The 18252-nt window shown below is 41.8% G+C and overlaps 1 protein-coding gene across 11 annotated transcripts in view; it reads right to left on the bottom strand.

The window, feature by feature from the left end:
* Positions 1–18252, bottom strand: part of LOC119849942 (activating transcription factor 7 interacting protein) — a 181503-nt gene that overhangs the window by 67452 nt on the left and 95799 nt on the right. For 10 of the 11 annotated variants that reach the window (XM_038387376.2, XM_043502638.1, XM_043502632.1 and 7 more), the window contains 5 exons: positions 17714–17806; positions 16216–16361; positions 3784–3921; positions 1887–1952; positions 613–686 (listed from right to left, as the gene is read on the bottom strand). In XM_038387376.2, coding sequence (XP_038243304.1) covers positions 613–686; positions 1887–1952; positions 3784–3921; positions 16216–16361; positions 17714–17806 — 517 coding nt within the window. The remainder of the gene's footprint in view (positions 1–612; positions 687–1886; positions 1953–3783; positions 3922–16215; positions 16362–17713; positions 17807–18252) is intronic. The other variant, XM_043502610.1, reaches the window with a different exon arrangement.

Consider the following 18252-nt stretch of genomic DNA (forward strand, 5'->3'; position numbering starts at 1 on the left):
ATAAAGGTTTATGTTAGCATCTCCCAGTGCGTGCTTCTGAGGTGTACCAACAAACAGTACAGGAGTTTAGAGAAAGCAGTAGTTTAAAAAAAAATCTAAACTATTTGTACTTATGTCATTTTCAATATCCACCTATTACTAAATACTTTTTTCCTGTTAATTAATCCATGGTGTCATCTCTACCACAGTACTGCCAACTTCATTCATTACTTTTAATGCACTTGTACACAATCTACCTTTCCTGATAAAAATACCTGTAACTTTTTTTTAAAAGGTAATTTTAACTCCTTTTTAAAAATGTATTACTACTAGCTACTCAATATTTGGCACTACCTTAACTAAGTTCACATTTCCTGTAGTAAATATATGATTTTTGTAACATAAAAAGAATGGGCATGCGTTCACAGCTGAACAGCAAAGAAGGAAATGAGAGGGCATTATAAATGGGTAAAATGCAAGAATATTAAACTAGCACAAACTCAGGATATTCACTGAATTATATGCAGCAAGATCTCTTGTTGGGCTTGTTCTAAGCACAACACAGTATTCAAATTATAAATTTCTACTCCAGCAAACTTGAAAATGACACACAGCTGCATTCTTAATCCTCACCTATAGGTTAGGTTGCTGATGCTGCCTGTATCACTCACTGTTTTCCCTGGAGACAGAGGTGGGTTTGGTGGATTCTACAAAAAAATAAATCAACTTGAAATCTACTGCTTTATATTAAACTCTGTATTTTTTCATTTTTGTCCAACATGCACTTTCTACTGCCATAGACTCAGGACATAAAAACTTGAGATGTTTTAGGAGCTCTAAGAGCTCATTCAATGAAGCATACTGTCCCCTCTTATTTGGCATATCTTAATCCCAGATTCCAACTGTTCAGTAGGGGGAAATCAAGGTCTCTTGAACTCATTTGGACTTTTTGTTTCCATCTTTTTCCTTGGTAACTTATTACAAATACATTTTCTGGACTCAAGAAAGTAGTTCTTCCCTGTTTACTCCTAATTTCTTTAAATTTTCCCCCAAAATGTGACGAGAAAGGAGATATTCATCTGGATCTACTCACTTTCTTTCCCCACCAAAGCCCTGTATCATGGCCATCTATCTGTCTTGCGGAGGAAGGTGGGCATGGCTCCCTCCAGAGTCCTTCAAACTCTCTTCCAAGGTGAAAGAGGAAGGCTGGATCCAGAGCCTCTGAAGGCGAGCCTGTCCTACGATCTGAGAGAACTGCATCTAATTTCTTAATTTTTATGTATGAACTTGAAACTGGATTCTCACTTACAACAAGGTCCCTTTACACTGCTCTAAATTACACTTAGGACTTGTCTATGCAGTGTGGCAATGCACACTAGAGGGTTGTGAATTTTAAAGCACACCACTATGTAGCGCCTAACTGTCCTACATAGATACTGCTGGTGGATACTAAAAGTTCCTTTGTGCATGCTAAACTCTTTAAAATTTAAAGCCCTCTAGTGCACATTGCCACACCCTGTAGACCAGCTCTTACACCCATTTCAATACACCTTTATGCTGCCAGAGTGTGTAAAGAGGCTTTAATGAAAATCGGAATAAAGTCCTTGAACTTTAATGAAAAGATGGAAACACTAGGCTTATTGTAGTTTCTAACATTACCACCCTGCTAACCAACTCTTCTGAAATTATTTTTCTCTTACCCAGCATCAGACCAAACTAACTAAGGCAACACCCTCTTGCACTTTCTGCAATTAGCAGAGGGTAGAAATTTTCTCCATAACAGGGGAAACTGTTTAACTGTATTTCTACTGCTTTCTTTTCATACTGAAACGTGTATTTCCACAGGTTATTACTCAGACTAGTTTTGAGCAAAAACTAACAAAAGAATCTACAATTTTAGTCCTTACTTCCTGTTTTTTCTTCAGGTCCTCTTTGGCTGCTCCAAAACGTTTTGTCAATCTAGCAATTTTAGCCTGGGGGTGGGAGGAGAAGAGGGGAAGGAACAGGAATGGGACATACACAAAAATTAGACCAATTAAAGATACACATTAGATAAGTTAAATGCAATTTTAGACAAAATAGTCTTTCCCATGAAACATGGTACAACCTGCAACTAATACTCTACAGCAAGGGAAGCAAGTGTGTGTGAGAGAGAATGCGAGTTCAAGAGAGGGAGGGAGTCTCAAACTTTTTAAAGAGATAGTCTGGACCATCTTCCCTCTAGAAATTACACATACCACCCTCCCTTCCCAATGGTGATCAGGCAATATCCCTGCAGCAACTACTTGCATGGAAAAGTAACATTAAGAAAATATTTATAACTATTTTAATTTCTCATGGATTATCATTTGGGAAAAAATTAATCATACTTTCTCTTTCTGCTCTTCACTTCAGCTCCCTTTCCTATCTATTCTGCCCTCTCTCACTTATCCTCTACCTGAGTTTCTTTGGCATCTGATCCTTTTTCCCCCCTGCATATACTGTCCAGATGCCAGATTCTTTTATCTTCTGGAATACTTTCCAGACATCTCTTATTCCTACTCTGGACATACTGCCTAGAGTCCATTCCCTTTGCTTTTCTTCATTCATTGATAGATCCTGATCCTTTCCAGATGGTAGCTTCCATAGCTGGCTACTTCTGGTGACACCAGTAATGCTCCTCTCCTCCTACAAAGCAGTAGACCTTTGTATAGGCAGCTGGACTGCCTCCTCCTCATTTCCAGTTTCTTTTAGAGACACCCAGGCTCTTCTTTGCAATGAAACAGCTGTATGAAGAACTGGAAGCAAGGAGCCATCCCCATGAGACTTGCTGGCTCTCCATAGACAGTGAGCTTCCCAGACAATGATTTGGGAAACTCTGATCTAAAAAACTTGGCTCACTCAAACTCCCCACCTTTTACCTACTTTTACAAGGTGACAAGAAAGCCTGCAATCTGTATGACATATATAATGGATTAGATTCCTATTGTGCTAGGCTTTTTACAAACACACAAAGAGATTGTCCTTGCCCTTATGAGCTTAAAATGTAAGTATGGTAACATCAAAAAAATTCACAGGTCACATGCATTTTCCATTTATTTGACAGCTATATTACATAGGTTGGTGCCTCAATACTGTGATGATGGGTATACTGAAAATGCCCTAGGTACCATAGATCGATCAGTCTGTACAAGGCTCATGTCAAGAACTCTAATGAACATGTATTCAGTAGCCTCAGGTTTGGAAAATTCCACACTTTCTGCAAGAAGACTGGGGCAGCTCAAAAAAAATAAATGAGCACAGCAACACCACACCTTTGTTTAATACAGGAAGCATTCATATCCCTATCACAGTAGAATTCTTCAGTCTGCCTGGGAACTAGACATGAACTAGTGTCTATTGGTGTTTCTTCATTTAAATATTCTTCCAACAGCAGCCTTCATTCTCTTCCCCCCCGCCCCTTTTTTTAAAATAGGTTCATTTCTACTCTAAGTGACCACAAATGAGACATTTCCATGAAGGTCGTTTATTTGAAGAATGTCTGAAAAAGTGGCAGAGCAGAGTAGAAAAGTGATTTACTAATGGCTAAATCATTATCAAAAGGACGGGTTTATTTTCTTCATAGTGAATTGTTTGATCCTACCATCTGACCAGTGACTTGCTTCCAGGAGTATTCTACCTTCTCCGACAGCAAAAATAATGGATTGTTGTTTTTTTGTTTAAGGAATCAATTGACTTCCATTAGTAGCAGCCAGATGGGGTCTATTGCTAGCGAGAAGCTACTTTTAAAACAACGCCATACTGTGCCATGTAAATCACAAATACCTGTAGTTCAGTAAGCACAGTTTTATGCCTCTTGCTACATTCTATTTTCTCTACTCGTGTTTTCAGATCTGCCAAAGTCTTGTCAAATACAGCACACTGCAGGGCATTGAGTTTCTCCTCTAACAACCTCTGGACGACCTAGAAAAATATGCAAACATATTACCAGTACCTGGGAGGCTGCCAATGTTTTTATGCACAGCACACATTCAGCATCTTGTCACATACAAAGACTGATGTTGTCATTCTGGCAATCAAATAACCATCTGATCATCAGTACCATGACATTTAAGTATTTTTGTAGATGCAGAGTTAGAAAAAAGAATTCCTCATCTTGAGTTTTAATAGATATAGATGGACCCTCTGCCAGTTGCTGAACAAATCCATTTCTCTATGGTATGATAAATATGTATAATCCTACCAAAGCAGTTTTTATAAAATCCTCAACAATGGTGTAAAAGGCACTGTGGTAGGGTTTTGTGTAAATCTTTTCCCTGACCGTATTTCTGTCACTATAGATGCTGACATTTTAAAACTGGAATTCAAGAAATTCAGTGGAAGGAACATGCCTAACACATTTCTTCCATACACAGTTTTCCTCCAACACAACTGCAATATGCTCCCATCTGTGGAAAGAGAAATTGTACAGTAACTAGAGTGAGATGTGTGGCCCTTATTTGTATTTCATTGTGCATGCACATGGACCCATGCACCTGAAACTAGAACATTTTTGCAAGCAGTGTCCATTGATCCATGCCCGTACCCTTCTCCACATACTCCAAACTGAGGGCATAAGGGGTAGACCGACCACCTCTCCAATTTCTTCTCTACCACAAATCACAAATAAAGATCTGAAACAGAGAGGAAGGAGTAGAATACAGATAGGGACCACATCTCAAAGAACGCCACTTACTGTACCAGGTAAGTAACTCATCTTTCTTCTTTGAGTGTATTCCTCTTCAAGTGTTTACACTATGTTTATTTCATGGTAGGTGACTGACGAGCAATATTCATTGAGAAGGAGGAGGGTGCAAGGACCTCTATGGTATCGATGACTGGAGGACTGCTGTGTTGAAAGCTGTGTTGGGTGAATAAACTTGTACGAGAGCGTAATGGTTCAGGACGGTACGGAGTGAGCCCCATTCTGCTGCTGTGGCAAATTGCAGGCACTACTTTGATAGGTCTCGTGCTCTCTCTTCTTGGGGTGGGTTCAGGGCACTGTTTCTCGCCCCTGAATTGGGGTATTGTCCTTATGACAGGTTTCAGAGTAGCAGCCGTGTTAGTCTGTATTTGCAAAAAAGAAAAGGAGTACTTGTGGCACCTTAGAGACTAACATTTATTTGAGCATAAGCTTTCGTGAGCTACAGATCACTTCATCGGATACCTTCGGTGGAAAATACAGTGGGGAGATTTATATACACACACACACACACACACACACACACACACACACACAGAACATTAAACAATGGGTTTTATCATACACACTGTAAGGAGAGTGATCACTTAAGATGAGCCATCACCAGCGGGGGCGGGGGGGGGAGGAGGAAAACCTTTCATGGTGACAAGCAAGGTGAGCCATTTCCAGCAGTTAACAAGAACATCTGAGGAACAGTGGGGGGGAGGGGGGGAAATATCATGGGGAAATAGTTTTACTTTGCGTAGTGACTCATCCACTCCCAGTCTCTATTCAAGCCTAAGTTAATTGTATCCAGTTTGCAAATTAATTCCAATTCAGCAGTCTCTCACTGGAGTCTGTTTTTGAAGTTTTTTTTGTTGAAGGATAGCCACTCTCAGGTCTCAATGCCATCCACAGCCTCAGAAGCAACTCTGACATCATAAACAAAAAGGCTGACAAAGGAGGTGCTGTCGTCATCATGAATAGGTCGGAATATGAACAAGAGGCTACTAGGCAGCTCTCCAACACCACTTTCTACAAGCCATTACCCTCTGATCCCACTGAGGGTTATCAAAAGAAACTACACCATTTGCTCAAGAAACTCCCTGAAAAAGCACAACAACAAATCCACACAGACACACCCCTGGAACCGCGACCTGGGGTATTCTGCTACCCAAGATCCATAAACCTGGAAATCCTGGACGCCCCATTATCTCAGGCATTGGCACCCAGACAGCAGGATTGTCTGGCTATGTAGACTCCCTCCTCAGGCCCTACGTTACCAGCACTCCCAGCTATCTTCGAGACACCACTGACTTCCTGAGGAAACTACAATCCATCCATGATCTTCCTGAAAACACCATCCTAGCCACTATGGATGTAGAAGCCCTCTACACCAACATTCCACACAAAGATCATAGAATCATAGAATCATAGAATATCAGGGTTGGAAGGGACCCCAGAAGGTCATCTAGTCCAACCCCCTGCTCAAAGCAGGACCAAGTCCCAGTTAAATCATCCCAGCCAGGGCTTTGTCAAGCCTGACCTTAAAAACCTCTAAGGAAGGAGATTCTACCACCTCCCTAGGTAACGCATTCCAGTGTTTCACCACCCTCTTAGTGAAAAAGTTTTTCCTAATATCCAATCTAAACCTCCCCCATTGCAACTTGAGACCATTACTCCTCGTTCTGTCATCTGCTACCATTGAGAACAGTCTAGAGCCATCCTCTTTGAAACCCCCTTTCAGGTAGTTGAAAGCAGCTATCAAATCCCCCCTCATTCTTCTCTTCTGCAGACTAAACAATCCCAGCTCCCTCAGCCTCTCCTCATAAGTCATGTGCTCTAGACCCCTAATCATTTTTGTTGCCCTTCGTTGTACTCTTTCCAATTTATCCACATCCTTCCTGTAGTGTGGGGCCCAAAACTGGACACAGTACTCCAGATGAGGCCTCACCAGTGTCGAATAGAGGGGAACGATCACGTCCCTCGATCTGCTCGCTATGCCCCTACTTATACAACCCAAAATGCCATTGGCCTTCTTGGCAACAAGGGCACACTGCTGACTCATATCCAGCTTCTCGTCCACTGTCACCCCTAGGTCCTTTTCCGCAGAACTGCTGCCGAGCCATTCGGTCCCTAGTCTGTAGCGGTGCATAAGATGGACTACAAGCCATCAGGAACAGTATTCCCGATAATGTCACGGCTAACCTGGTGGCTGAACTTTGTGACTTTGCCCTCACCCATAACTATTCCACATTTGGGGACAATGTATACCTTCAAATCAGCAGCACTGCGATGGGTACCCGCATGGCCCCACAGTATGCCAACATTTTTATGGCTGACTTAGAACAACGCTTCCTCAGCTCTTGTCCCCTAATGCCCCTACTCTACTTGCGCTACATTGATGACATCATCATTATCTGGACCCATGGAAAAGAAGCCCTTGAGGAATTCCACCAGGATTTCAACAATTTCCATCCCACCATCAACCTTAGCCTGGACCAGTCCACACAAGAGATCCACTTCCTGGACACTATGGTGCTAATAAGCGATGGTCATATAAACACCACCCTATATCGGAAACCTACTGACCGCTATTCCTACCTACATGCCTCTAGCTTTCATCCAGATCACACCACATGATCCATTGTCTACAGCCAAGCTCTATGATATAACCGCATTTGCTGCAACCCCTCAGACAGAGACAAACACCTACAAGATCTCTATCAAGCATTCTTACAACTACGATACCCACCTGCTGAAGTGAAGAAACAGATTGACAGAGCCAGAAGAGTACCCAGAAGTCACCTACTACAGGACAGGCCCAACAAAGAAAACAACAGAACGCCACTAGCCATCACCTTCAGCCCCCAACTAAAACCTCTCCAATGCATCATCAAGGATCTACAACCTATCCTGAAGGACGACCCATCACTCTCACAGATCTTGGGAGACAGGCCAGTCCTTGCTTACAGACAGCCCCCCAACCTGAAGCAAATACTCCCCAGCAACCACAAACCACACAACAGAACCACTAACCCAGGAACCTATCCTTGCAACAAAGCCCATTGCCAACTCTGTCCACATATCTATTCAGGGGACACCATCATAGGAACTAATCACATCAGCCACACTATCAGAGGCTCGTTCACCTGTGCATCTACCAATGTGACATATGCCATCACGTGCCAGCAATGCCCCTCTGCCATGTACACTGGTCAAACTGGACAGTCTCTACGTAAAAGAATAAATGGACACAAATCAGACATCAAGAATTATAACATTCAAAAACCAGCTGGAGAACTCTTCAATCTCTCTGGTCACTCGATTACAGAGTGGCTATCCTTCAATAAAAAAAACTTCAAAAACAGACTCCAGCGAGAGACTGCTGAATTGGAATTAATTTGCAAACTGGATACAATTAACTTAGGCTTGAATAGAGACTGGGAGTGGATGAGTCATTACACAAAGTAAAACTATTTCCCATGTTATTTCTCCTCCCCCACACCACCCCCATTGTTCCTCAGACGTTCTTGTTAACTGCTGGAAATGGCCCACCTTGCTTGTCACCATGAAAGGTTTTCCTCCTTCCCTCCCCCCGCTCCTGCTGGTGATGGCTCATCTCAAGTGATCACTCTCCTTACAGCGTGTATGATAAAACCCATTGTTTCATGTTCTCTCTCTCTCTCTCTCTGTGTGTGTGTGTAAATCTCCCCCCTGTATTTTCCACCGAATGCATCCGATGAAGTGAGCTGTAGCTCACAAAAGCTTATGCTCAAATAAATTTGTTAGTCTCTAAGGTGCCACAAGTCCGTTTCTTTTTGTCCTTATGGAAGATTGTGTACGATAGATCAGCCATAAGGGTGCCCAGTTCACCTATTCTTCTAGTTGAGGTGATTGCAACCAGGAAGGCAACCTTCATACATCAGATAGGTGGGATAAAGCGTATGAGGCCAGAGGTTCCAATGGAGGCCTTGTTAGTGCTGAAAGGACCAGATTGAGGTTCTATGACAGAGTAGGCTTCATCACAGAAGTAAAGGTTCTGACCAGACCTTTCAGAAATTGCACAGTATCAGGGTGAGTGAAGGTGGAGTGGTTGTCAGTTGGAGGATGACAAGAGTTAACAGCTACTAAGCATATCTGCAGGAAGTTAAGGAAAAGACCTGATGTCTCTAAGGAAAGAAGATACTTAATCCCAAAGAACTCTGACATCCCCACCATATTATCTGGTGATCCTGAGACCAGACGGAGAATCTTTTCCATTTGGCTGTGTAGCACTTTCTCATGCACTCCTTCCTATTATTGTTAAGGATAGCCTGCACTACTTCTGAACATGTCCTTTCTAGGTTCAATACCCATCCAAATAGATGGTGTGGAGCTGTCAGGTGGAGGGAAAATGGATTGGGATTCTTGACCTTGCCTCTATCCTGGGTCAACAGGTCTGGGAAAGACTGGATATTGACGTATGGGCATTCTTACACCTGAAGAATGCTAGGGACCCAAATTGTCTAGGCCACCTGGGAGCAATCACGATGCTTATCACTCTGTCTTGCTCGATCTTCCTCAGAATTGGAGGTAAAAAGGGAAGGGGCATATCAGCTATCCTGATGAAGGAAATAAAAGAGCATCTTATAGCTCAGACATAGGTGAGGTTTTTCGTAGGAGTGGGTGGGTGAGATTCTGTGGCCTGCGCTGTGCAGGAGGTCGGACTAGATGATCAGAATGTTCCCTTTTGACCTTAATATCTATGAATCTATGAATACAACATGCAGGGTTCATAGGAATCTCTTACAGGTCTCCCAGACTGCATGCTGTTTTAGGAGGCTCCTGTGCATTCTAAACTCTGGGGGAATCCACATCCCTTACACTGTATAGAATTCTAGATAAATGCCCCACCCTAACAATGAGACACCCATGATTAAAGTCTTCGGGGAGGGGAGAGGAATGAAGAGGCCACCCACCTTTATGGATTGGAACCTGTCCTGTGGAAGGTATGGTTTGGCACTGAGTCCAGTGTTGCTACGGTGAACTCTACAGGCTGCATGGGAACTAAAATGAACTTTTCTGTGTTTACATAGATTCCCAACGAACACAGAAGATTGACAGACATGAGGTTGCTGTCCATAACTCCTGATGAGATTTTGTCATCAGTAAGCAATCGCTGAGGTAGAAGAAAACTGATGATTTATGGCACCAGGAGTGAGCTGCCATGACTTACTGTACCTTTGTAGATACTCTTAGCACAGTTGCAGGCTTGAAGGGGGGCACCCCTGTACTGACAGTGGTTCAGACCAACTGCGAAACCTCAAGGGTCTTCTGTGTGAGGGGAGAATGTAGGCAACTTTTGTATCACAAGCTGCAAATCAGTCATACTTGTTCAGACAAAGTGTGCATTATTGAAACCAGGGTGACCATGCTGAACCTCAATCCACAGATGAAGACACTGAGTTGTTTGAAATCTAAGATGGGCCTTCATGTTCTCTTCTTTTTGGGGATGAAAATTTTTTTTTCAAGTAAAAACCCTTTCCCCAGTGTTGAGGGGGCACCAACTTTATGGTTCCTTGATGAAGGATGGAATTTAGTTCTTGAAATAAACCGCCATGAGTGAGAGTGGTTCCTGAAGGAGGGAAGGGAAGGGGGTTTTGGTGGTGGAAGGGAAAGAAACTCTGTTGTAGCTGGTATGAATGATGTTGAGGACCCATTTGCCTCTTGTTCTCTGCCAAACTTGGGAAAAATGAGCTAGGTGGCCACTACTTAGGGCAGAAGAACATGATATCTGGAGTAATTTGCCGCTTTTGAAGATCCCATCAAAAAAGTTTCTTAGTGGGAGGCTGGGGTTGGAAGGCAGAAGCACTTTGTACTTGCTCCGCTGCACCCTGTTTCTCGGTGGTTCATAGCCTCTCTGATAAAAAGGTTGAGATGCCAGTTGTTGCCTATACAGTTGCTGCCTGTGGAATTTCCTCCTTGGCACTGGAGTGTAGATCCCCCATAAGAGGGGCGCGGGTGGAGTTGCCCTTGAGCTCCTCAATGAATCATCTGTCTTCTCACTGAATAGGTTGTTCCCTGTAGGGCAAATCCTCTACTTTCCTGGGAAACCCAGAGGACTGAAGACATGATGCTTTATGCATGGTAACAGTAGTCATCAGTAAGGAGGCTATGTCTGCTACATTGACTAAAGCTTAGTGGGTTCAACGGGCAATCAATTCGCTTTCCTTAATGAGTTCATGGAACTGTATTCTGTCCTTCTATGAGAGCTTAGTAAATTCCACCAACTTGGAATTGACACAATCATATTTGACATTTTACAGAACTGCAGGCTGACTAAATAGTAAACAAGCATTCTTCTCTAATAGGTCCAAATGTTTAGCTGCATTATCAGAGGTGGCGGATTTTGGTTGATGTTACCTGCTTCTTTCAATGACTGTTTGGACCACTAAGAAGTTCAGAACAAGCTGTGTAAATAAAAAAAAATTGCTCTCTTGGCTGGTACAAAGTACATCTTTTCTGTCCTTTTTGGAGTGGAGAGAGAGCATGTGTCTGGGGGCATGCAAGACCATGTTGGTGTGTTCTAAGATCGCTTCATTAATGGGGAGTACCACATTGCTAGGCCATGCACTTTGTAGAATGTTGAGGAGTTTGAGAGATGTCTCTTGCACTTCTTCCACAGGGATTTGGAATGTGTCAGAGACCCTACTTAATAGGTAGGGCCTTACCAAATTCATGGTCCATTTTGGTCAATTTCATGGTCATAGGATTTTAAAAATCGTAAATTTCATTATTTCAGCCTATTTAAAACTGAAATTTCACAGTGATGTAATTGTAGGGGTCCTGACTCCAAAAGGAGTTGTGAGGGGTTGCAAGGTCATTGTGGTTGTGGTACTCTTACTCTTACTTCTGCACTGCTGATGGCAATGGCATTGCCTTCAGAGCTGGGCAGCTGGAGATCAGCAGCTGCTCACCAGGAGCCCAGCTCTAAAGGCAGAGCCGCCATCAGCAGCAGCACAGAAGGATGGCATGGTATGGTATGGTATTGCCACCCTTACTTCTCCGCTGCTGCCTACAAAGCTAGGCCCTCAGTCAGCAGCTGCCACTCTCTGGTTGCCCAGCTCTGAAGGCAGCAACACAGAAGAAAGGATGGAATGATACTGTATTGCCACCCTTACTTCTGCGCTGCTGTTGGCGGGGCGCTGCCTTCAGAGCTGGGTGGTCGGCCAACAGACATTGCTCTCCAGCTGCCCAACTCTGAAGGCAGCAGAGAATTAAGGGTGTCAATACTGCAAACCCCCTAAAATAGCCTTGTGACCCCTCCTGCAACTACCTTTTGGGTCAGGACCCCAATATAAGAAATGCTAAACTTCCCTGTGAAATCTGTATAGTATAGGGTAAAAGCATGCAAAAGACCAGATTCCACAGGGGGAGACCAGATTTCATGGTCTGTGATGCGTTTTTCATGACCATGAATTTGGTAGGGCACTATTAACAGGCCTAGGAAATGCCTGTAATCATTAGGGGATGATGGTGACAGTCTCCTCAGAGCTGTCTGTTCTGGATCTTCCTTCTCCTCCATTAGTTCCTGAGGGGTTCCAGTTCCTCTCTGTAAGGAGAGTGATGTCATGATTCCTGATGTGATAATACCAATTCACAGTAGCACATGTATAGGTTCCATGGTCGTAATAAGAGCGATCCAATGATGATTGAGGCCCGAAGACATAGTGTACCCATCTTGGTCCCAAGATGGGTACACTATCTTAACAATATAAAGGAGACCAGGAGATCTTGGATCCTCTGTCTTGGCTAATCTCCCACTTTGGTGGGGGGTGATGATGCTCTCTCACTCAGGCCCCATTCACCTGAAGAGGAAAAGTTTCAATTCCATGCATGGTACTGTGGCTCTTGTGATGCTACAGCTGGTGGAAGGTACCAGAAAAACTACTCCCTCTTTCATGCCATCCCTGCACTGGTGGTGCTAGGGTCTCTCTTGTGAGGATTGGACCTGAAAGTATTGGGGACTCCAAGGATGACTACTATATCCTCAGGGTTAATATCTCTCCCCCCAGATGTGGAGAGGTGTGGAGGACTCCCGTCCTGTATAGGTGGAGTCTTTCTGGTCAGAATCTTTGGTGCCAGTCGACCAGTCTTCGGAGTGCAACAGTTCCCCTGGTAGGAGGCACTCGGTGCTTTCTCTTTTGTTGGTACAACAGATGGTACTACTCCTGCTAATGATGCTGGTCTTGGAGCACTCTTGCTCTTCAGACATGTGAGGTTGTGTCCCTTATGTGCTTCTGAGCCTCCTGAACCAGGATATGAAGTCTCACTTGACTTGGATAATGTCAGGGAAGAGGTCATCTTCTTGGAAGTAGACCTGGAGGGGGATTTCTCTCATCTCTTATGAAGATGTTCGCTATCCTCCTGATGTTCCTCAGTGGAGGAGTCTTCAGTTCTACTTCTATCAGCCCTGGAAGAGGTCACCATGCTTGGAGGCATGCTCCTCGGTGCCTCTGCCAACTGTTTAGGGGACTGTTCAGCCTGAGTCAGACTGGGGCCCTCCAATGGAATCCATAAGAAATTTTCCAAGCATATACTCACAGGCTTGGCAAGTTCTGCTGGGGAAGGATCAGCATATACTGTACTTTGAGGAAATATAAGATTGCCCAAAGCAGCAGAGGAACTTTAGATGAACATTGCTGACTAGGAAGTCCAGGGGCAGGAAACAGTTCTTGAATCCTGGGATCTTGGGTATATTAGTCACCCACGAGAGGGGGGAATGCCCTCGCCCGTCCTGAACTTGTCCTAACTTGCTAAACATTAAAAAATTATCTAAAAGGAGTACAAGAGACTCTTTACAAGTATGTAAAGGTAAAAAAGAAAGTAGCAAATGCTGCGAGGGTTCCATCCTGAAGGGTTCCATCTCAGAACTCAGGCAATAGAAAGAAACTGGAGAGGTATTTGGTCTGCACTGCTGCATATGTCTTTGGTTCCAAGCACAAGGAGAAGAAGAGCACAAGCACGGACCAGTCGACCCTGCTAGCAAAAATATTCTGGTTTCAGGAGCATGGAACTCATATGCACCCAGAGTGGAATACACAGAAGGACCATCACTCCAAGAAGCAGTTAAAAGTCTAAGTGCTGAAAGACAGAAAATTGGAGAACATTTTGTGCAGAAGTTCTATCATTTCCAACACTAGGATGTTTCTCCAATCACACAACTGTAAAAGGAGCAAAACTTTCTTAAAATCCACAAATAATTTATTATTTTTTCTAAAGGTTTTAATTTCATTTTACTATCTACTATATCAGTAAAGTTGCAGCAAACACCATTTCTGCATGGAGCATGTACACAAGCCTTCCTTCTAAAATATAGGTTCATGGATCCCCACTTATGCTACAGAATCAACTAATGATACAAGCAAAAGTTACAGCAAGATTTTCAAAATATCATGCAGGCTGAATTCTTCTTTGCAGAGAAGGACAGCCTTAAGGCTGCTTAGACAAAAACAAACATTAATCCCATTTAAATGGTTCATTAGTGAAGGTGTTCTCTTATGACCAGTCTAAATTTAAAATGTATTTTACATATGGCTCTGGTCTAAAAAGCATTTCAAACATAATTGCTACTGAACTTTTTCCAAATGTAGTTTGGTTCCCAACACAGACGAATTTTGAAGATGTCTGCACAATTTTTTCTAAAAAAAAATTCCTAGCCTATGTATGCTTCAGCCAGGCAACATGTGGAAGACTCCTGTCCTTCCATACCTGTGGAGTCAGTCTGGTCAGAGTCTCTTTGCTGGAGCATGACAGTACCATTGGTGTAGGAAAATGTAGAAAACATTTTAAATCCCTATTTGAAATTAGATTTGACACTCATTCACACTGATTGGCCAAACAGTATTTGGAAACAGTTCAGTACACTTTTGAACACATTTTCAAAAACAGCTCCAAATGAGATAGCTCTCACTCTTCTTCCTCCCCCTCCAATTCTCCAACAAAAAGCAGGAGACAATACTATATATTCTTGGGGGTTTTAAGGTTAAAAATATGCTGAATTTTGTTTTTTAAATCCTTGAGATATTCTCTGTACTTCACAAAGCAGCAATAGGATACAAACGTTCTCATCTTCCTGCAAGTCATACTTAAACTACAGCTAGATAGTGGGAGCAACAAAATCAGCAAAATTTCTCAGTAAAACATTAGAATCTTTTATAATACTTATAAGCCAACCTCAGCATGGAATGATTTCAGACTGAAAGAGGTGAGCATCACCAACAATTATACATTAAAAAGATATTGCCTAGTTATACTGGACCCAAAATTTGACCTGCTTGAGAATAGTTATAATTTGATGGAGAACATTCTCCAGATTTTGCATTTTATATAGTGATTACATACAAAAACCAACACAAGATTGTTACTTAGGTTGTAAAGTCAAGTACCTGAAAGTTAGGAAATGCCAAATTTAAGATTTGTCCATGAAATCTTAATTCACCCTATTTTCCCTTGTAACACACTCTTTAATTACATGATCAATACTATTTTTTCCACAGGATATGTTCCCCACTCAATGCATAGGTTGGACAGTGCTCGAGGAATGATGCAGCTGTTCAATATTTCTTATCGTTCAATGTGTACCTCATTTTATTTGCTGCACCCAACCTAAAACTGCACTGAATATCGAATTACCGCAGGTTTTTTTCCTATGTTTTTCATCACCTAGTATCTGAAAGCAAAGAAAGCTAAAATAAGTTCTATGATGTGCAACTGCAACAACCCTGCCCCTCCCTCCATTATGCAGCAGCAGGATTTAATCCCCAAATCTTCAGCCACAAGGCTTTTAATACTTAAGCTAAAAGACCAACCTACATGAGCTAATACCACTAGGCAGCCACTATCCTCAGTGGACCAGCCATGAGAGAGGATGAAGCATAACACACTATAACAGTGGTTTATATATGCAGATGTAGACCCATTTTTCAGACAACACAGACAAGCACAAACATCTGGCAGACTCAGAGGTAGTGTGACACTGTAGCCGAAACTTAGCTTTGCCATAATAGAAATTTATGTTCTATTCCCAGTTTAAGTAACCTGGGAGGTCTTGATCAATAATAAGGACTGTGAAGGGCACAGAATTATTAAAACTAGCTGGAAAACATAGTGAGTCTAGAATTCGCGATCTCCTGATTCCCAATAAAGTACATCTTCCCTTGCAATTTAGGTCATGACTTCCCATAAGTGAAATATGATCATTTACTATTACATTAAAATAATAAAGGATTCATCCTGCACAATAGTTTCTTTTCTTATTCATCCAAGTATTTTGGATGTCCACAAAACATCTAATAATAAAAGCAGGAGTTTATGCAATTTAAAATGAAAATACAGTCAGTGGACTGGTTTTTGTAATTTGTAGGTTAATATGGAAATTATGTCCAAAGAAAAGAGACGCTAGAACGCAAAGTGAAAGATCTACAATAGAAGAGCTGTGGGTTCCATCTAAAAATATTTCTGACACCTCCATTCTGCAGCAAGATCTAGTATACCTTTTGCAGCTTCTGGTTAATATCCCCTCTGGCTGTAATTTTTACTTGGAGTTCTGCTTCATACTCTTCTCCCATGTACCGACGACGTTTGGAATGTACATTGTCCATATCCTCTGATTTGGAACGCTTCCTTCTTGACACTTCACCTGGAAGCACATGGCAGGGACTGCTGAGGAATCTTTTAACAGCAGCAGCAGCAGCAACCAAAGGAATCCTACAGCTATCAGTAGCTTCCTTTCTTTCAAGTCCAATCACTCATTCAAAGGATGACAGAATCTTGGGAAAAATCTCAGATATTAAATGTATCTTTTTCCATAAACCAGAAACCCCTTACACTGTGACTTCAATATGGAACTTTGATTCAATGCACCGAAGAACCACCACCACCACCCATTTAACCTATAGCACTTTAAAGAGACATACGGTGTAAATTTAAATGAGGTAATGAAAATGTGCATGGCCATCTTGGGCCCACAGAGCCTGCCAAATTGCTCCCCCAAAATGCATGACCATTCTAGTAACATTCTTTCCTTCTCACTTACCTTCTTTAAAATGGGCCTTCCCTCATGTTTGTACCCTAGAGAGATATACAGGGCAGTAATTCCCTGTACTGACATATAGGGTGGGGCAGGGAAGGATTCCCCTCCCCCTCTCCTGCCACAACATGCTATAGTGACCTAGGTATACATACCATAGCCTGACTAAGCTACAATGAATGGAGGCTATTGTAAGCATAAACACAGAGAGAAAAAGGGAGCTTGGTACAAAAGGAGAAAACTGGGAGTAAGGGGGTAAAATTAAACAAATTAAAAATTAAGTTTAATATTGGTTTAGAGAGATGGACTTGTATACCTGACAGCTCTTTTCCATCTCTACTTTTTATTGCATACATGCTATGAGTTCTAACTCAAATCTTGCAGATATCTCTACATTCATGGTTTTCAACTACTGTACAGCTAACTTTTTAAATTTTTTAAAATTTGCACCACCACCTAAACTACTTACCTATGTTTAGAAAAGTCTGATTCTTTTAATTTAAGATGCTATTATAGTGCAAGTATCTTTAGAATAAAGAGTATTTTTAAAGGAGATATTGATTACTGGAGAGTTTCAACTTTCAAATTTTCTCCCTGTGAATTTTCATTCATGCTAAAGTTCCATCTCTGAGGTGCCCCTCAGAAAGTATCTGCAAGTTTGGTAGAAATCTAACTCAAAAGAAAACCTCTGAGTGGAATGAGCATTGTCCCTGGACTATCATAGACAGTAGTTTACTAGGAACATTCATGCGATTAACAGTAATTCAATAGCATGCATGCACTTCAACCTGCAACTTTTAAAAATATATTATGTAAAAATTTCTCAATTGGATAAACACATCCGTCTCACATTAAAGTACTGAAACAAAGGCTGAACCTGAGAATTTAATTCTAGAGCAACATTACACTGATATTCTTTCATTCTTCCTGTCAATAAGACTGAACACCTCTATTGTACATACTTCTCTCTGGATGTCTCTCTTCTTCTTTGTGCTCTTCCTTTTCTCTCTCTTTATCCTGTTCCGTGCTTTCTTTTTCCTCCTCTTCCGTCTCTTCTGCAAACACAAAAGATGACCAAATTTTATTTTTTTTAAATTCATTGATAAAATAATTCCAGTCTCTTTCCAGTGAGTCTTGTTTTGGCTGATGAGCCTTGGGATTCCTATGCACACTTGCACAAAGCCATTTGAGAAAGGAAAAGAGGTGTGCATGGTGTGTGGGGGAGTCAAAATAACTATAGTACAAAGTAGTAAAAGCCTTTACAAAGTAACTTCTCTGTTTAAACAGCTTGAAAAATCACTTGACTTTCTGAAAGTTGTCTTTAAACTAATGAAGAAATAAAGTGTTTCAGTTAAAGTGATGTTCAAATGGCTGCCTACCAAATGTCACTTTGCATTTTTCATGTGCATGAAAGAAGTACACAAAAGCTTTAGTTCTTCACTAATAAAGTATTCATATTTTTATATTGCTTTTTGTAAATAAATCTATATTTAGATTATGT

This window comes from Dermochelys coriacea, chromosome 1 (assembly GCF_009764565.3).
Source record: "Dermochelys coriacea isolate rDerCor1 chromosome 1, rDerCor1.pri.v4, whole genome shotgun sequence".
Taxonomy (NCBI): domain Eukaryota; kingdom Metazoa; phylum Chordata; order Testudines; family Dermochelyidae; genus Dermochelys; species Dermochelys coriacea.